Source organism: Peromyscus eremicus, chromosome 1 (genome assembly GCF_949786415.1).
Source record: "Peromyscus eremicus chromosome 1, PerEre_H2_v1, whole genome shotgun sequence".
NCBI lineage: Eukaryota > Metazoa > Chordata > Mammalia > Rodentia > Cricetidae > Peromyscus > Peromyscus eremicus.
The window spans coordinates 71,438,922-71,458,691 of NC_081416.1; the positions used below are offsets into that span (position 1 = coordinate 71,438,922).

Sequence of the window (19,770 nt, forward strand, 5' to 3'; positions counted from 1 at the left end):
CATAGGCCATGGAAATAATGTTCTGTGTGTGTGTGTGTGTGTGTGTGTGTGTGTGTGTGTGTGTGTTTGCACGTGTGTGTGTACACACTTACACTTGCCTGTATAGGTTAGATTAGATTTCACCCCAGGTTTATTCTTCAGGATGCCTTCTATTTTGTGTTTTGAGAATATTGGGTCTCTTATTTTTACCTGGAACTGCTTGATTTGGCTTGACTGGCTGGCTAGCAATCCCCAGAGAGCTGTCTGTCTCCACTTGTCCCAAACTGGGATTATAAGCATGTGCCGCTGTGCCTGGGGCCTGGGGACTGAACCAGGTCCTTCTGCTCACATGGCTAGCATTTTACCTACTGAGCCGTCTTCCCAGCCTCCTGGGCTTCATTTCTGTTAGTCACAAACAGCCTCAGAGCAAAAAGTCACAGACTGTAAGAGTGAGGACGTACCTATTGGATGGAAACCATGTGGATGTCCCTCAGGAGCTGAAGTAGCTGTACAGGTAAGAATGGGGAAGGGGGAAGAAGTCATAAATACATCCAAAGCAAATAAAAGGCCAGTTCATACCCTAACGTGCCATCTAAATCATAGAAGTGAGTTTGCCTTTAAGCAACCCTGCTGAGTAGCTGATCAGATAGTTTCCATTTAAAATGTGACAATGGCTCATGCATATGTGTGCATTATCCTACGTAAGAATGAGACATTAAGTTCATGTTGGGATTGTGAAGCTGTGGCCTCATAGCAGGATCTCACTGTCAGGTCACCAGCTTCATCCCAGGTCCCGAGTGTAGGCTGCAGATCGAGAAGGAGCCCATACCCCCGGGTTCATCTGCCTCTAGGACCACCTGCCCTCCTTGGCCTCCCAAGGCCTCTGTTACATGAACATCTATTTTGGGTCAAAAACTGGTATGGTTTCCTGCTGAAATGTGGCATTCATACGCAGAAAGGATGGCACACCAATATGTTAATATCCAGAATGCCTTTTCTCTGGGTGTGTGGCAGGCCCCCAGGGACTGGGGGACAACAATCTAGATCTCAGGGAATTGTCAAAAAAGAAAGAAGGAAAGGAAGAAAGAAAGAAAGAAAGAAAGAAAGAAAAGAAGGAAGGAAGGAAGAAAGAAAAGAAAAGAGAAAAAAGAAAAAAGAAAGAAAGAAAACTCAGAAGAGAGACTCAGTGTGGTAACCCTATTGGTAAACTTTAGTCATTGGGCAGGAAATACAGTATTCATGAACTCACAGTGACCTGGATGTCCGGCAGCTGCAGAATCTATAGAGAGAAAGGAAACGTGAGATGGTTGATATTAGAAACCACAATGGTGAAGTGACCTGAAGGACATGGTCTTTGTTTAACTGCAACTGAAGGAAGCTGGTGGGAGCAATTCTTCTTAAGCATCCAAGGCTGCCCTCCTCTGCTGTGGGCTTTCACTTGCCTAAAAATCCAGTCACATGATTCTGACAGAATTAATCTTAGTAACAAAAATTACAACAGCTAGCAATTTTGTGTAATTTACGGTTTCTTAGATGCTTGGCTAGGCATTGTATATGGGTTGTCTTGTCAACGCCCACCAACTCTATGAGGCTAGCACTATTATTTTCTTTATTGTAGGGCCGATTAATCTCTTCAGGCCCTCACTTTGAAAACAGTCACCCCAAGTATTGCAAGCATAGTTTTCAGTGTTGGCAAAGAAACCCACCACCCTGCCCATGAAGGCAGACTCAAGGTGTGCCAGCATTCAGGCTTGGCTTGGGGAGTTCTACAGCTGGTCTAGGATGGGCCTTCTCTCACCTGAACAGATGACACCAGCATCTTCCTGGTGCCCACAGTTGTGGGTGAGCCAGTTGCTGTGAGGGCACTGTGCCAAGGAAGACTCCTTTCCTGTGCAGTTGACATCATCAAGGAGGATGCTGCCTGACCCAGGGCTAAAACTGGTGCCTGGCAGGGCAGATAAAGCTGGACCACAGCCAAGCTGTCTGCAGACCACGTGGGCATCCTCTATGGACCAGTTGTCGTCACACACGGTCCCCCAGGTGTTGGCATAGTACACCTCAACTCGGCCCTCACACCTGCTTGTCCCGTTCACCAGCCGCAGGTCCAGACCTTGGTGGGCAATCCAAGAACAATCCCCTTGAGGGCTGATTCTTAAAGACTGCCAGAAATAGCAGCTATTTCCTGGGAGTCACGCATTGACCGTCAAGGATGGCAGACCCACTTCCTTTTCACTTCAATTTGAATCAATTCAATTCTTGTCCTTGGTACCATTCCATGTGTCTTCAAGATCGTGTTTGGTAAAGAAATGATTGTTCCTTAGCCAGCTGGACCAGGAACTTGCCCTGGGGTCCTCTTACTGCAAGTTGCAAGTCTTAGTTTCTGGTGCTCACAAAGTTTGTTTTATTTTTTTAATTTGTCATAAAGAGCTGTACTAACTGGTGTGTGTGTATGTGTGTGTGTGTGTGTGTGTGTCTGTCTGTCTGTCTGTGTGTCTGTGTGTCTGTGTGTGTCTGTGTCTGTGTGTGTCTCTGTGTCTCTGTGTGTGTGTGTGTGTGCGTGCGCGTGTATGTCTGTGCATGTGTACACTGATTAAGGGGTGATAGCAGCAAACACCAGGATCAAGAGTGTCCCATGTGTCAAGGTGTTCCAGGGAATGAGAAGGGCAGTCATTGCCTGCCAATGCCCATAGTCAAAGGCTGTTGTGTCAGAAGAGAATAAAAGGTCAGAAGACAGCCTAGGTCAGTTGCTAGGTAGAGCTGGGTAAGGACAGCAAGGCACCCTGGGCCTTAACAGGAGCCAGCTTCCACACCACCCCCCTGCAAATTATCCTTGCTTCTTGCAGTATTTTCTAGTCCCAGATTTTCTAGATGGGCCAGGCATTCTCAGTCTCCTTCCAGTAGCAGCCATTAATAGGGCCAGCCTGAGCTAGGGAGGAGGGTGGGACTAGACAGTGTGTTCAGCAGGGACACTTCTCCTCCAGCAATGCTGGATTCTGGGCTCAAACACTACAAAGGAAAGGTGACTGAGGAGTGGAGAAAAGGTTACCTGTTGATGCGGACACCTCTGGCTGCTTTACCAATGATGCTAAAGATGGATAGAAAGCAAAAGAAGAAAATTACACTGCACCTTTGGTAAGTGTCAGGCATCTTCAACTCTGTCAATTTCCAGGGGGCTCCCCACCTTCGAGACTATCTATAGATAGCTTCAAGCCACATCCCTTCCAGTGTGTTTCTCTGTAAGGAGTAATCCTTCCATCCCTCAATCAACATGTACATAGTGAATACAAACTACTTTAGAAGCCCAAGAAAATCAGAGCCTGGGGGTGAACAGATTTTTTTAAAAATACAGTTTAAAAACGATGAAGCATCCTTTGAAGACCTCTGGCACCAGAATAACCCAAGCTGACGCTTCCTCTAAGGGCTTGGGGTCTTTCTCCCAATTCTTCTCTGCATGTTGAACTTTGCTCTTAAAGACCTGCCCTGAAGAGCAGTTAACCAAGTTTGAAATGTGGTAACTATTGGGCCCCAAAGAGCCAGGAGCAACTGTAAAAGTTAATGCTTTTGGCTTCTTTGTTCTTAGTCCTGCTGAGGAGAAAGCAGTATGCAGAGAGAAATGTTTACAGCGCTCTGGCCCCGGGAACCAGAAGTTATGGCTGAGATCTACAAAGCATGTTCTATCACATGCCAAGCACTGTGCCAACCCCTCCCTCTGTACTAGGAAAGTCACCCAATCTCAATATATCCTGAGGATGCAAATGCCACCGTCCAACCTTCTCCCTTACATCCAGAGGAGGAAACAGAGACTTGAAATAGTTCCACGATTTGCTAGATTTAGTGATGATGAAGACAGGGTGTCTGGCCTCTAACCACTACCCTACTTCCCAGTGTAACTCTGCCAATGCAGATTAGAGTCAACCAATCAAGAGCAACTGACATTACCTGAAATCGTATCACTCACGGGAGATGACGGTGCTGGGTGAGACAGAGAGGCTAGGAAAGACACAAGCAGAGTCAGGGGAGTCACCAAGTCACCTCTCTTCACCCTTTTAAACCCCACAGGTAAGCCTGCTTATTTGAATTATTTGCTTGGGGAGGAACCAAAGCCAGATGTATCCCATCTGAGCATCTAAGAGTGACCCCGAATCACCACCTGAGGTTCTGGATTCCTAGGTCCATTCTGTCCTGATAATGGATACTAGAATATAATTATTCCTTTTCAGATAGTCATCTATATGAAACATCTGTCTTACTAGTCGGTTTGGTTTTATAATTCTTATTTTTAAATGAATTAAAAGTCAATCAATTACACACAAGATCCCATGTAGTCCAGGCTAGCCTCAAACTTGCTGTCAATTTGCTGTGTAGCTGTCATGTGGGTGCTGGGAACTGAACCTTGATCCTCTGGGAGAGCAGCCAGTGTTCTTAAGCATCTAGTCATATCCAGGCCCTACTAAAATTTTTTTAAAGATTTCTGATTCTGATAATGATTTCATTGTCGCTGTGTATGGTGGTTTGAGCCAGAATGGCTCTCGGATATTTGGCTCATATATTTGAATGCTTGGTCCCCAGCTGGTGGAACTGTTCGGTTTTGTTGAAGGAGGTGTGTCCCTGGGGACAGGCTTTGAAATTTCAAGAGCCTAAGGAATTCCCAATTAGCTCAATCTGCTTCTATGGGTGGATCAAGATGTGAGCTCTCAGCTACTGCACCAGCACCATGCCTACCTGCTGCCATGCTCCTCATAATGATTATGGACTCTAACCCTCTGGAACCATGAGCCCCAAATAAAATGCTTTCTTGTATAAGTTGTCTTCATCATGCATGTTTTATCATAGCAATAGAAGAGTAACTAAGAAACTGTGCTTGTGTTGAATTGTGGTCTGTTCACAGCATGTGGCCCAGGCTCTCTGTTTAAGCCGATGAAGTTTGAAGTGTCCTTGGAAAAGGAACTCACATAAGTAAAGAGTCAGGTTAAAGGAAATGGCTATGAAAATCACACCTTGTTTAGCAGGTGGGTATGCTGGCACAATGGCCTGGGGACTGTCCTAAATTCCCTTCCTGTTTTATGTGTGGTGGGGCTGGAGGCTCCCAGAACTGGAAAGTCACTAACCCCTCAGAACCCAGCCCACCTGAGCAGATGACACCAGCATCCTCATGGTGGCCACAGTTGTGGGCAAACCAGCCACCGTGCAGACACTGCCACAGTCTGGCTTCCGTTCCCATACACTCCACATCATCAAGGACAATGGGGCCTAGGCCTCGCTCAAAATGTGCTCGGCCAGCGGCTGCCACAGCTCCACCACAGCCCAGCTGCCGGCATACCACCTGGGCGTCTCTCAGGTCCCAGCTGTCGTCACACACAGTACCCCAGCTGCTGTTGTAGTAGAGCTCCACGCGGCCTTCACATGGGTGGCTGCCATTGGCCAGTCTGAGTGCCACATCTGGAAAAGCAGACAAGCAGGGTCACCACCCTGAAGCTCCCCTTGGTTGATGAGCCTTTGAGGGCTCAGTCCTCACACTGGGGAGGGCACTTGATGGGTAACAGCTGGCTGCTGAGCACCTTGGGTTTGATACAAATGTGATATTTGACCCAAGGGATGTTTTTTCAACATCCCCCCCACACACACCCAGGGTTAATTTTATATTCCACAGAACCCAAAGAAGACTCTCAATAGCCTTTTATAAAGTGACAATATTGAACATGTAAACATTGTCGCTCTATTGTTTGTGAACTCATTATCAACATAGCTTTGAATAAAACAGGTTCTAACATGGGGCTGGCTGAGTCCCCTTTCTCTGAACGGTTCATGGACCCCTAACCTCCGAAGATGTGTGGATCTAAGACCAGAGCAATGTGCTGAGCAAGAAGTCTCTCCAACTTACCTCTCAGGAGCTGCAACTGACAAGAAGCCAGGGAACCCCTCGCAAATCCCTAGCACCCAGTTGACTGAGGGTCCATCTGAGCTCAGTGCCACCACCAAGCAGGACCAGCGGCTGAAACAATGGAAGGACCTACCTCTGTCTTTCTCATCTTGTAACAGAGACTCATAAGATGCATAGAATCCAATGTTGGTGACAATGTCGTCACTGTGGAACACCACACTCATGTGGCTCGAAGAAGATGTAAATACAGGGATTGTTTCTGAACAGAATCTCCCCAGTGAAAATGATTCACTTTGTGGGCCATCAAAAATCTCAATGAAGTCGTAAGGGCAGCCATAGAAGTTTTCCATCCTGTGGATGAGATGGCGTCATTCAAGCTCCTTTCCGGGGCCCTTTTCTCCAGAAGTGACTTCCCAGATGGTAGCAGCAAGGGTCAGGCAAAGCTACTGCAAACCCATACCTCTTCCCATAGGTTGGAAGAAAAGGTTTACCCTACTGATGTGGCCAAAGGTACCTTTCTATTTCTAAATGTTTCTTTAGTTTTGTATTGAAAGAAAGTATTTTCACACAATATCTTCTGCTCACATTTTCCCCTCACAGCTACTCCCCACTCAGCCAACTCCATGTCCTTTCTTTCTCTCTTTAAAAGACAAACAAGCAAACAACAAACAAGAAACACACACACACACACACACACACACACACACACACATACACACACACACACACACCACCCACAAAATGGAACTCAAAGTATACAAGCAAAACACCAATCAGACAAAAGAAATCCCCAAACAAAGCAACTTGAGACAAAAAGTCTACAAAAATAGCTTTAAATTCATTTTCTTTTAATTTGTCAAAAGTTTTAATTCAGCCGGGCGGCAGAGGCACATGCTTTTAAACCCAGCACTCGAGAGGCAGAGCCAGGCGGATCTCTGTGAGTTCAAGGCCAGCCTGGTCTACAGAGTGAGATCCAGGACAGGCACCAAAACTACACAGAGAAACCCTGTCTCAAAAAAACAAAACAAAACAAAACAAAAAGTTTTAATTCAATAATATCTTTTCAATGTGTGCTAAAAGCTCGTGGAACATAATTTAAGTGATAATGATGGCTTTTGGGAGGAAGGAAAATCTCCCATGCCCACTGATCCCCACACTTGATTCTGCTTCCCAGAAGCAGTTCTTTTTTCCTTCCACAGGTAGCTTGCACACGAAGGGTGGCAGATTTGACAGTTGTCCACTGTTTTCTTCAATCTCATTCTGTAGCAATAGTCACTTATTCTGTGACAGTAACATGTGGCTGTACCAAAAATCTCTTTAGTGGATCTCCTGCAGATGGACAAGTCGATTAATCCCAATTACTGTCACTGTGTGCAAGCTGCACACTCTCCATGTTCTCACAGGACTTAAAGTTCTGGGGTTTGTGTACTTACACTTTTGATCAATATTACAAGGTGCTTCAAGGTACAGCCCATTTGGGAGAAGTTTAGCCTTTTAATATTTTTATGTAATATTTATATACATGCATGTACTATGCGCATTCAGACCTCCCCAATTCCTTCCTTTCCAATTCCTCCCCACTTTCCCTCCCAACTTTACATGCTGTCTCTCTCTTTCTTAATTTTAGTTATTTTTACCTATTTGTTTATTTTGAGACAGGTCTCACAATGTAGCCCTGGCTGCCCTTGAACTCTCAGAGATCTGCCTGCCTTTGCCTCTTGAATGCTGGATAAAAGGCATATGTTACCACATCCATTTTTATTTTAAATTTGCTACTCACTGAATCCATTCAGTGCATTCTGTACATGCATGGGTACGGGACCTTCTACAGGAGCATGGGCAGCCTCTCAGGGCCTGCATCCCTGAAGAAACGTGGCTCTCACTCTCCCAGTGGCCATCAGTTGCCAACAGCTTCTCAGACAGAAGTGGGACTTCCTGAGCCCCTCCCTGGTGTATGCTGGGATTTGGGCTGGCTTGGTGCTATGCAGGTCTTGTGAGTGGGGTTTCATGTTATGAGTTCATGGGTGAGGAGGCAGTAAAACTGATGTGTGCATAGCCAAGTAACGATAACTGTAAAAGCAGAAAATAGTTACTCACTTGACCACTTCAAAGGTGAGTCTGATGTGAGCACTAGTATCCACTCGTATGTCCCAGGCACATACCACATTGGTGGGATATTTTTTAGGATACCAAGGACTGGAAAAGGAGCCTGAACTATTTGCGAGCAAACCACCACACTGGACATTTTCATCTATAAAAAAAAAAGTGAGGAAATCCCATGAGGAGACAGCAACCTCTGATGCTTTCTGTTTTGATTTATTTTTAGCAAGGTTAAGAGGAGATACATTGAAAGCAGAGGTAAAGAAAACAAGCTGAGTGTGTGGGGTGCACGTCTATAATCCCAGCACTGGGAAGGCTGAGACAGGATCTCAAATGTGAAGCAAGTATGAGCTGTAGATTCTGAAGCAAGACAACTATAACAACAAAAAGAAGTAATGAAAGCTTATGCTAGAGTTGCCTTTCCTTTTTTTGTTTTGATGCATTTTTATCGGTATGTGTGTGTGTGTGTGTGTGTGTGTGTGTGTGTGTGTGTGTGTGTGCCTATGGAGGACAGAAGATGGCACTGGATCCCTTTGAACTGGGGTTACAAGAAGTTGTAAGGCGCTTGATGTGGGTGTTGAGAATAGAACTGAGGTCCTTTGCAAGAACAGCAAGTACTCTCTTAACTGATGAGCCATGGCACAAGCTAGAAAAACAAAACAAACAAACAAACAAAAATCTTTTTTGAGACAGGGCTCGAGTGGCTGAGGCTGACTATATAGCTGGGGGTGACCTTGAACTTCTGAGATCATCCAGCCTCCACCTCCTGAATGCTGGAATCATAGGCACATACCATCATGACTTGTTTCATGCAATGCTAGGGACTGAGCCCAGGGCTTCCTATGTGCTAGACAAGCTCTCTTCCAACTGAGCTACACCCCCAGCCTCAGCATCAGCTTTTTGACAGATGAAGGTCGTTCCCTTTGTGATGGGGAAATGATAGCAGCTAGAACTGAATGGGCCTTATGAACCCAGGTGCCCAGGTAGGTTTACATGTGCAAGCCCAGTGTGCTGTGCCGTAGAACAGATCAGTGATTCTCAATCTGCGGGTTGCGACCCTCACAGGGGTCACATATCAGATATTTATGATTCATAACAATAGCAAAATTACAGTTTTGAAGTAGCAACAAAATAATTTTGTGGTTTGGGGTCACCACAACATGAGGAACTGTATTAAAGGGTGGCAATGTTCAGAAGGTTGGGGCTCTCCAATTGACTTCACTAAAAGAAATAATTGGGAGGCTGTTAAACTGATTCAAGATCTTAGTCCCTACATAAGCAAACCAAAGTCAACTCAGTATAGATTGTCATAACCAATTAGAAACTGCCAACTCACCTCTAACTAGGAACTTCCCACTCTAATGGTCCAAAGGAATACATTGGCACACTTTCACCAAGCAAACATTGACCTTGCCTCCAACTTTGCCCTATCAAAGCCTGTCCTCCTGGTGGAGCCCCAAATGACCCCAGCTTGCTCCATTCAAAATGGCTATCTGCTCAAAATAAATCCTTTAAAGTTCTAAGGCACCAAAGCTTATCTTTTAATAATTATATACAAGTTGGAGCTGAAATCAAAACCGAGATTAATTATCCAGTTAGTTCTAAATTCTCGGATTTGGTGTGAGATAGCCATAGACTCCTATGTAGCAGCTTCTCACACACCAGAAGAAGAAAGGGCATCAACCAGATACAGGATGAGTTAAAGTGGAAAGAGACGCACATACAAGAGGAGCTGTAGTACCTGTCATGACGTCACCAGTGGAGTCTATGAAAATATACAGAAAAAAAAGTCATGATCAAGAATTTGCATCTATATTTTATTTTTTTCTTAAAATACTGGAAACTATTGACCTTCAGAGGCAATTATTCCCCTGCACTCAATGAACAGAGATGGCTCTGACTCTCAGGAGCTTGCACATTTGTACCTCAAGAATATGGAGGGGGCCACTGCAGAAAACCTGGAATTTCTGGTTCCTTGCTCCATCAAGAACCTCATGACATGATCATCACTGCCAGCAGTTGCTCCTCTCTCTACTGAACCAGTAACGAGATTTCCTCTCTGGTGGGTCTGAACTTCCCTTTCTCTCTCCCGTCTTCTCACCCTCCACAGCAGTTCACTCCCACCATCTTGCCAACTGTAATAGGCGTTAGTGCCTTTGTTCATCAGAAATCAGAGTCTCTAGTGGGGCCGCCCTCTCCAGCCCCAGAACTCAAATGGTAGCTGGGATGCTCACCCATGAGGGCCCTGACAACTGAGTGCTGACAGACAGTACCTGCTGGTCCTCGGCTTGGTGTGTCATCAGCACCTATTCAAAGTCAAATGTGAGGGTGAGAGACAGATTAAATCAGGGGGTCACACGACTCCCTATAAAAATCAGGCTCTTGGTTTAGGATCAGACATGCTCTGTTTGGGCCATTGGAAAAGTAGAAGTAAAGCCCATCCAGGCCAGGGAAGGAATCAGTGAGCCGGAGTGAGGGAGCACACTATCTATACCCTTGTGGTTCAGGTACAGCATGGTGTTGGTTTGATTTTGGCCAGTCAGTGGGACAACAGAGCCTCTGTAACAGAGATGAGCTCGGTCTTTAACCCAGGACCTCAGCCAGGCAATACTTATAGAACATGGCCCTGCATGTGGTGTTGGATATGCCTTTGAGGGCCTGATCAGCTGAGTACAGATGCTATGGTCTCTACTTTCCTGGAAGCTGTGGGTATGAACTGAAAATTCAGATGCTCTGGTAGTAGGACAGTTGGGCATTCACAGAACATTTGGTGGGTACTGGGTTATTACCAGCACCCAGGCATGCCAGGTCAGGTATACGTCTGCTAACACTGACCATTTATATAACTGCTATTTTGAGCACTTTACAGGTGCCAGAATCTAAGATCGAAAACTATCTCCTAAATAAATTGACTTAAAAATTGGCTCCAATCCCAGCGCTCATTGCTGACCGCTTGCCTGCTGGTATTGACATCTCCCTTCCCAATGGCTGGGGGTTGGCCCTTGAGGCTCTGTCTCTGAGGTGTGGTGCAAGCCATGCCACTCACCTGAGCAGACCACGCTGGCATCCTCATGGTGCCCACAGTTGTGGGAGAACCATCCGTGGTGTGTGCATTGCCACACCTTGGCTTCATCCCCCATGCACTGCACATCGTCCAGCATGATATGGCCCACGCCTCTATCAAAGTAGCTCTCAGCTGGGGCTGACAAGGCCTTACCACAGCCCAGCTGCTGGCACACCACCCTGGCATCTGTCAGGTCCCAGCTGTCGTCACACACTGTACCCCAGGTACCATTGTAAGAGATCTCGACTCGGCCCTCACACCTGTGGCTGCCGTTCACCAGTCTCAAGGCCATACCTAGGAGTGGAAAAATAGGTGCTTCTGAGATGTGACATTGTCCTCATAGTCTAGGATCATCTTCATGTTGAAAAAATGTTCTCCATGTTGGACCCTAGGAGTGGCCCTGTGACCTGATTCCCTAAAATAGTCTTGCTTTATGGCTGCTGAAGAGCAATTGATGCCTGCTAATTTTTTAAAACCTCTCTCTCTCTCTCTCTCTCTCTCTCTCTCTCTCTCTCTCTCTCTCTCTCTCTCTCTCTCTGTGTGTGTGTGTGTGTGTGTGTGTGTGTGTGTGTGTGTTTGCTTGTGTGAGTGTAGACACATGTGTGGATGTCAGAGGACACCTTTGGTTGTTAGGTCTTGCCTGGTTTGAGACAGGCCTTTTCTTCACCTATCTACATCCCATTCACACCAGTCTAGCAGGCTTGTGAGCTTCTGGGAATTTGGCTATCTCTGCCTCCCATTTTACGGGGGTTACAGATATGTGCTACTGCACCCAGCTTTAAGGGTTCTGGGGATCTGAACTCAGGTTCTTTACTCACTGAGCCATCTCCCAGTCCAGTATTTTAGAGTCTCATAAGCTCCCCAAAGTATCCCAGTTGGAGGATAACTTACATTAAACACAGAGAGCTTTGGAATGTTCCTGCTCCCTGCTGTGGGACTTGAGAGGTCCACAAGTGTTCTGCATGGTGTATGCTGACTACCTTTCTTCTGATCATCCAGTCAGAAGAAAGTAGATGGACAATTATACTTTGCGATAGTTCCAGAACGATCTTTCACACTACTTTATCCCTTCCTTTGGGAAGGGAGGGTCTCAGTGGGATTCTCTATTGGCACGCAGGGATAATATGAGACAGGAGGTCTCAGCCATGTTTCTAGATACTTTAGTAGAAGACAGTGACTGTGAGTGGCAGAGCAGAGATAAGGGCTATGACTGCAGTCATACCGAGTGTATGCCACTCAGTAGCAGAGGTGGACACATCAGGTGTGGTATAATTCAGGTCAGATTTTCAATGCATCTTCTCTCTAAACGGGACAAGGCACAGGCAGATGTACTTCCCGCAAGGTGCATGCCAGGATACCCACCATCCTGCTTTTCATCTTGGTGAACAGTGTTGTACAGAGCATAGAACCCTGTGTTGGTGATCATGGCGTCACTCTTGAACACCACTGTCATGGAGTTTGAAGAGGAGAGGAATGTGAGTTCTGCCCCAGCACAGACTTTGCCCATGGACAGTGCAGCAACCTGCTTTCCATCGAACACTTCGACAAAGTCATAAGGGCACCCGTAGATGTCTTCTAGCCTGAGAGGGTAAAGGCAGCATTAGTTCCCCCCCAGTTAGTCAGCTCTGCCAACTCCTCCTTCCCGCTCCCACTCATCACCCCACCTCTAAGAGCCCTTGAGTTTACCCCTACCCACATACCCCCCCCCCAACTATTCTGGCTCATCTGGTCTATTTTGGTGGCCTCCATCTGGAAGCCTAGTTTCCAGCCTCTCTGAGCCTCCTCCCCTTTGTCCTAAATATCTCTTTGACCCTCTGAGTCAAGCCCTGCTTTGGGTGGTAGTCAGTGTCCATCAGAGACTCACAGAGTAAAACACTCAGGAAGACCCTGACTGGGGGAGATAATGACACCATAAAGAGGCCTAGCAGGAGGACTCCTCTTACCAACGTCCCAAACTGCCTGCATTTCCATGAACCTGGACGATGACAGAGTTAACCTGGACAGTGGGTGGCAAGCATCCCACATGCTGTCTTCTTCTGCCTTGACCCTAGCCTAGTTTTACAGGTATTGATTGCTTTGACGTCATAGCACATATTAACTTATCACTTCCTGAAAATTTCCACCGAAAATTTCACGGTTTGTTTCAGAACTGTTTGTCTTTCCATCTAGATGTAAACTCACGGCAGCAGAGGTCTTATCTATTTTGTTCAGCCTTCTAAGCCCAATCCTAGACAGGAGTCCACACAGAGTGGGAATGATCAGTACATATGAAAGCTCTCTGGTGCTTATCTAACATAATAAATATTACATAGCATGTAACATGATATGCATAATTTCTGAACTATAGCAAGTAATCGTCTATGCCTCTGTTGTAAATTCTCATTGCAAACGCACTCACGGATATATATATATCCACACACCCAACGGACACACTTTATACACAAACTTAGTTCTAGATTTTGATGTCTGCCATTGTACATCTATCCTAGTGAGTAAAAACCAAACACCTAAAACTAACACATTTTTGTTTTGTTTTTGAGACAGGGTCTCTCTATATAGCTATCTGTCTTGGAATTCACTGTGGGCACCAGGCTTCCCTGGACGTAGAGATCTTCCTGTCACTGCCTGCTAAGTGATGGCATTAAAGGCACCATGTCCATCTATAAAAGAACCATTTTATTGCCGGGCTGTGGTGGTGCACGCCTTTAATCCCAGCACTCGGGAGGCAGAGCCAGGCGGATCTCTGTGAGTTCGAGGCCAGCCTGGGCTACCAAGTGAGTTCCAGGAAAGGCGCAAAGCTACACAGAGAAACCCTGTCTCGAAAAACCAAAAAAAAAAAAAAAAAAAAAAAAAAAAAAAAAAAAAAGAACCATTTTATTTATTTATTTATTTATTTATTTATTTATTTATTTATTTATGGTTTTTCAAGACAGGGCTTCTCTGTGTAATTTTGGTGCCTGTCCTGTATCTCACACTGTAGACCAGGCTGCCCTCAAACTCACAGAGATCCACCTGGCTCTGCCTCCCGAGTGCTGGGAGTAAAGGCGTGCACATTCACTGCACAGCTAAAAGAACCATTTTTAAAGGGGAAAAAAGTAGCAACACAATTTCTGTGTAAGGTACAACAGAGTGACAGTTACAGGTATCAAATTCAAATGGAAGCTGTGCCCAGAGCATTCCTGTGCAGAGGAGCCAAGAAAGCCCATGAGGGACCTTGGCTTTGACTTGTAACATAACTAGCTAAACTTGAGCTATGTCTTGTAAATGATTGTATTGGGACTGAGTGGTATAATGTTTGCATGGCAAGTATGGAGTCTTGGGTTCAAACCCAGTGGCTTAAAAATGAGAAATAAATGCCTATTTCTTTATTAAAGAAAGACAATTCAAGCTTGACCTGAAATAGTCAACATAATACATAGCTAGGTGGCCATTTCATTCTCACCAAGAGTTCCTACTTTCTGAAGTAATAACTTTTCAGATTGATTAAAATGGGTAAACTGGGGCACAGTGAAATGAAATGGCAAAATTTAAATATAGTATAACTCAGAAATATCATCTACTTCTTTTGAGAGAGGGTCTCTTGTTGGTCTGGAGCTAAAGGACAGAGGGCTTACTAGCCACTGGGAATCAGCCTGTCTCTACCCCGCCCCCAGCAACGGGGTTACAAGTATGTATTACCACATTTAGCATTCTTATGTGGGTTCTGAGGGTCGAACTCGGATCCTCTTGCTTGCTAGGCAAGCACTATCACCGACCGAGCTATCTCTCCAGCCGCCACATATAGATGTAATTTTACCACTTAAATGTGAAGTGAAGTTCCGTAGGTAAGGTGATATTTTTATTTGTACTGAAATGTGATTTTATTTGTATGTTAATAAATAAAGTTGCCTGGGGGTCAGAGCTGATAGCAAGCCATAGCAGAAGTCTGGCAGTGGTAGCACACGCCCTTAATCCTGATCACATGCCAGGCAGATCTCTGTGTGTTCAAGGATACCACCAGCTTGGAGACACACGCCTTTAATCTCAATACCAACCATAGAAGATCTGGAGGTCTGTATAGATGGTCAGTGACGAGGAGGTCATGTGGTTGGGTTTACAACCAATGAGAAGGCAGAACAGAAAGTCTGTAAGAAGACAGACACACAAGAAGTAGTTCTCTTGCTGAGGAGGACAGCAGTGGCAGTGAAGGGTAAAGCTTTTAGCTCTTAGCTTTTGCTCTGACCTCTCAGGCTTTTAACTTTGCAACTGGCTCTGTGTTTCTTATTTAACAATATGGTTAGATCTACACATAGGCATTGAAAAGAAAAAACAAATAAGCCTCAACATAGGTCAGGGCTTCTTGATTTTAGTCTCACAACTGTGCTCAGGATGGTACTGGAAAACTCTTTTCTTGGGAGGGGTGGAGAGAGTTGTCTAGACCATCATAGGACATTCAGTAGCCTTGACCTCCATCCACTAGATGGCAGTGCTTCCTCCCTCAATTATGACACTCAAAAAAGACCCCAGACCTCTGGGAAATATCTTGTAGGTAGGCATAATCACCTTTAGTTGAGAAGCCCTTTGTAAATAAAAAAAAATTGTATAGCTCAAGAAACAAGATGTAAACAACAATATATTTAGGTTTAAAACCATCAAACTCCAAAATCATCAACTTTCTCCCTGTTCTGGGCAATACATTAAACTACTTCATAGTCAGTGTGCTTTAAAACTATAGGAGGAATTTATGTTGCAAAAATTATTTAGATTACAGGAGATTTGGGGCATTACAACTGCTTGGAATAGTGAGAGAGTGGTGTGCTTCACGTCACTGCCCACACTTCTTACACCTATAAAGGTAGCACTCTGATTGTTGACTGCTGTGGCTAATGAATGCAGGTAGAAGGAAATGCAGAGCTCTGGGACACACTGAGAGACAATGTCAGGAAGAGAGAATGACCCTGATGTGACAACATAGAAAGATGAAACCATGGTTGCATAGTATCTGGAAAGGTTGGTTTTTGTTTTTTGTTTTCATTAAGAAGTTACCTATATTCTAGGGGGGAGGGGCTTGGTTCTGCCTCAGTTGAATATACCAGGCTTTGCTGACTCCTCATGGTAGTCCTTATTCTTTTGGAGAAGGGATGGGGGGTGGGTCAGGGTGAGGAGAAAGGCTGGGGGAAGTGGGAGGAGGCATGAGCAGGGATCTGTGGTTGGTATGTAAAATGAAATAAAAAAAGAAAAAAGAAGAAAAGAAGTTGCCTATATGAATAGATGCATGTGTATGCAGTCGGCCCTCTGCATCTAAAGAGTCAACTAAGTGTGACTCAAAAATATTTGACATAAACCTTGGTGCTGAACATGTGCTGGCTATTTCTTGTCACTGTTCCAGAAACAATACAGTATAACAATGATTTGTTCCACGTTTACATTGCATTTCTTGGGTATCCTAATAACACAGGATGATTTAAAGTACACAGGAAAATGTACAAGGGTTATATCCAAATTCTATAATATTTTATATAAAAGATTTAGACTTCTGTGGTAGCTGAGGGGGCTCTTGGAGCCAATCTGTGAACACCAAGGGACAACTGTATATATGATATATAAAATGTAGACACATAAATGTGTACATGTAAATATACATCAAAATATGATTGTTTTCAAATGGATGATGATTGGTGAAAGAGCAGGGAGCACAAGGTACTCGATGGGAGAAATGAATAAAATCCTTTAATTTGTTGAAAGAAATTTCCTAGCAGGGGACCTGATAGAAATTCTTGAAAGAAAAAGCAACTATACTTATATCACATAGTATCTGATAAAGGATGATCAGACAATGAAAATGGGGAAGACAAGATATGCATCTTGCAGAGGGAAGAAACTTATATGTGATGCAGCAGGGGCAAAGTCTTCTGGTGTGGACCTCCCAGCTAGAGCTCCATGTCTCCATGTCTGGGTGTTCATGAGTATTACCTCAATGAATAGGATACTAGGATAATAGACGAAAAGACACCCACAACAAAGACTATCAGTGGTCACCTAAAATGTGAAAGGATTTCCTCCCCATGGAAAGGCATTCCTCTTGGGGAATCAAAGATACAAATCTAGTCCAGCCATTAAGCAGAGAAAGGCAAAGCTGCTTACTTCAGGCTTGGGATCGTCAGCTCTATGTTGAACTTCTCAGCCGCATGTATCTCCCAGACGCATTCCATGTCAGTGGGGTAGTTCGTAGGATACCAGGGACTGGAGAAGGAGCCCGAGTGACTTGAAATTACTCCTCCACAAGAATTACTTCCTTCTGTGAAAGCAGATGAGAGACCTGCGGTGGGCATCTTCAGGAATGCATTTGGCATTTTCTCAGATGCAGAATCCAGAATTGCATTACTACAATTCTACATTGGGAATCATAAAATGGGAAGAGAATTGGCTGGTCTGGATAGTCATAGTTTGGCTGGTACAAGTAGGTATACATCTAAGAGGAGATGTTGGAGGGCAAAATACTTATGATTGGCAAGTAGGACTCTAAAACTGATTGAAAATGGGAGTATGTGTTTGTATATTGGGGACATGTGGGGAGCATCCAGGTTACACTTCTTTGTGTGTATGTTTGTGCCGGTGCATGTACACGTGTGAACAGGTGGGCAGAGGCTAACCTTGTATGGTTGTTCAGGTGCTGCCCACCTCGTGTTTTGATACAGGGTCTCTCATTGACCCAGAACTCATTGATTAATGTAGGCTGGCTTGCCAGTGAATCCCGGGAATTCACCTTCTTTGCCTCTCCGTGTTGGTATTACAAGCTTACAGCACTATGCTTAGCTTTTTTATATGGGTTCTGGGGCTAAAACATAGATCCTTGCACTCGTAAGACAAACATTTTACCAACTGAGCTATCTCTCTAATCTCCTAGACTATGCATAATTCTTAATGGTTTTCCTAGACTATTGCATGAAAGCCAGCTCAACTCAAGTGAGGCCAACGTAGCTGCTTGTGAGGACTCCATCCCACCATTCCTTCCCCCCATGTCATACAGGACAGACAGAGTCCATGCTGTTTATATGAGTTATCACAATGTCATTTAAGTTTGTATGTTACAGGTTATACTTCCAAGCAAGACAGTACCTTGTGGTTTATGGGATTGAGAAATGGAAGTTTCCAAAAAAAAAAAAAAAAAAAATCCAGAGAAATGGAAGTTTCCCTCCAAAAAAAAATCCAAACTAAAAGCCAGAATAGAGTCAGCATTATATAGTCATTTATACTTAAATGCCAACGAATGGGCATATTACCACTTTGAAGTTTTAACAGATAATTTGGAGACACTCAATTCTCTTTCCATCCTGATCTTAGATAGAGCTCCCCTTCTCTCTGTAGAGTCACCAGAAAAAGCATAGACAATGCCCATGAAGTCAAATTGTCATAGACATGACTTCTTTTCTGTAGAGTGCTAGGTCCACCAAGCCAAGGGCTGTCCTGACTGACCAGCAATCACCTGCAATGGCAACTCTGTCTTTTAAAGCATATACTGTGTAAAGCATCAAGCACCAAAATCCAGGAGGCCAAAACTCACAATCCTTACAGCCAATATGGGGAAGAGCAGACTGGACAAGGGTTCTGTTGAGGGAAGAGGGCCGTCACTGGGGTCCTGTTGGTTTTGTTATGTAAACAGTTTATATTTCAATATTCTGTACTATCAGCATCTATCATATGGTGGACCAAGGGCAAGAAGTTTTGAAAGTTTGTCCTATGGGATTCTGGTACTTGATTGAGTTTTAAATAAAGAGCTTAGTGGAGAAGTTTGAAGTAGACAGGTCAGATGGTTCAAGAACATCCTTAATCGCTGGGTCTCCCTTTTGGCCATGTCTGATGTGAAGTTCAGCAAAGATGGATGCTAGCAACTTGCCCATCTTTCTTGGTCCTTTGTCAAGAGTGTTGTTGGATATTAATAGCATGGGTTTTTTTTTGCTAATCTAAAATATCTCATAAGTGATTTTCTTTTGTGCCTAGGTAGGTACAGCATTTTCTGTCCATAAGTGGTTTATTGGGTTCTATTAGACACTGATGGTCCATCCCCCTTGTGGTGGTTTGAATGAGAATGGCACTCATAGGCTCATATATTCTAATGCTAGTCTGCACTTGGTGGAACTGTGTAGGAAGGATTAGAGGGTGTGGCCTTGTTACAGGAGTTATGTCACTGGGGGTGGGCTTTGAGGTTTTAAAAGCTCATACCGTTTCCAGTTCTCTCTCTCTCTCTCTCTCTCTCTCCAACTTGTGGATCAGATATGAGCTCTCAGTTACTGCTCCAGTGCCATGCCTGGCCTGCCTGCTGCCATATTCCCCACCATGATTGTCAATATGGACTCGCCCTCTGAAACTGTAAGCCCAATAAGCCCTTTCTTCTGTAAGCTGCCTAAGTCATGGTGTCTCTTCACAACAACAGAACAATAACTAAGGTCGAAGTTGGTACAAGGGAATGAGGTATTGCTGTGACAGGGCCCCAGTCATGCTGTGGTTTTTAGAGAAATATGAAAGATGTTAAGACTTAGGACTAAAAAAGTGGTTGAACATTGTAAGTGGGGCTTAATAGCCCAGCAGGAGCTTGGAAGGCAGTAGTGCTGAGAGCAATGTGGGCTATGGAGGCCCAGCTCAAGAGGTTTCAGAAGGGAACAACATCAGCAATTGAGCTAGAGATTATTCGTATGATATTTTGGCAAATAATATGGCTTTTTGCTCTTGTCCTAAGAATCTTCCTGAGGCTAATCTGAAGAGTTTG

The 19,770-nt window shown here is 44.6% G+C and overlaps 1 protein-coding gene across 1 annotated transcript in view; it reads right to left on the reverse strand.

Moving 5' to 3' along the window:
- Positions 1-19,770, reverse strand: part of LOC131905975 (deleted in malignant brain tumors 1 protein-like) — a 114,626-nt gene that overhangs the window by 38,758 nt on the left and 56,098 nt on the right. The window contains exons 23-34 of the mRNA XM_059256800.1: positions 17,148-17,301; positions 12,387-12,604; positions 11,007-11,318; positions 10,234-10,266; positions 7,958-8,111; positions 5,994-6,211; positions 5,107-5,418; positions 3,919-3,969; positions 3,026-3,064; positions 1,778-2,089; positions 1,235-1,258; positions 441-485 (exon numbers count right to left, since the gene is read on the reverse strand). Of these exons, the coding sequence (XP_059112783.1) occupies positions 441-485; positions 1,235-1,258; positions 1,778-2,089; positions 3,026-3,064; positions 3,919-3,969; positions 5,107-5,418; positions 5,994-6,211; positions 7,958-8,111; positions 10,234-10,266; positions 11,007-11,318; positions 12,387-12,604; positions 17,148-17,301 (1,872 nt within the window). The remainder of the gene's footprint in view (positions 1-440; positions 486-1,234; positions 1,259-1,777; positions 2,090-3,025; positions 3,065-3,918; positions 3,970-5,106; positions 5,419-5,993; positions 6,212-7,957; positions 8,112-10,233; positions 10,267-11,006; positions 11,319-12,386; positions 12,605-17,147; positions 17,302-19,770) is intronic.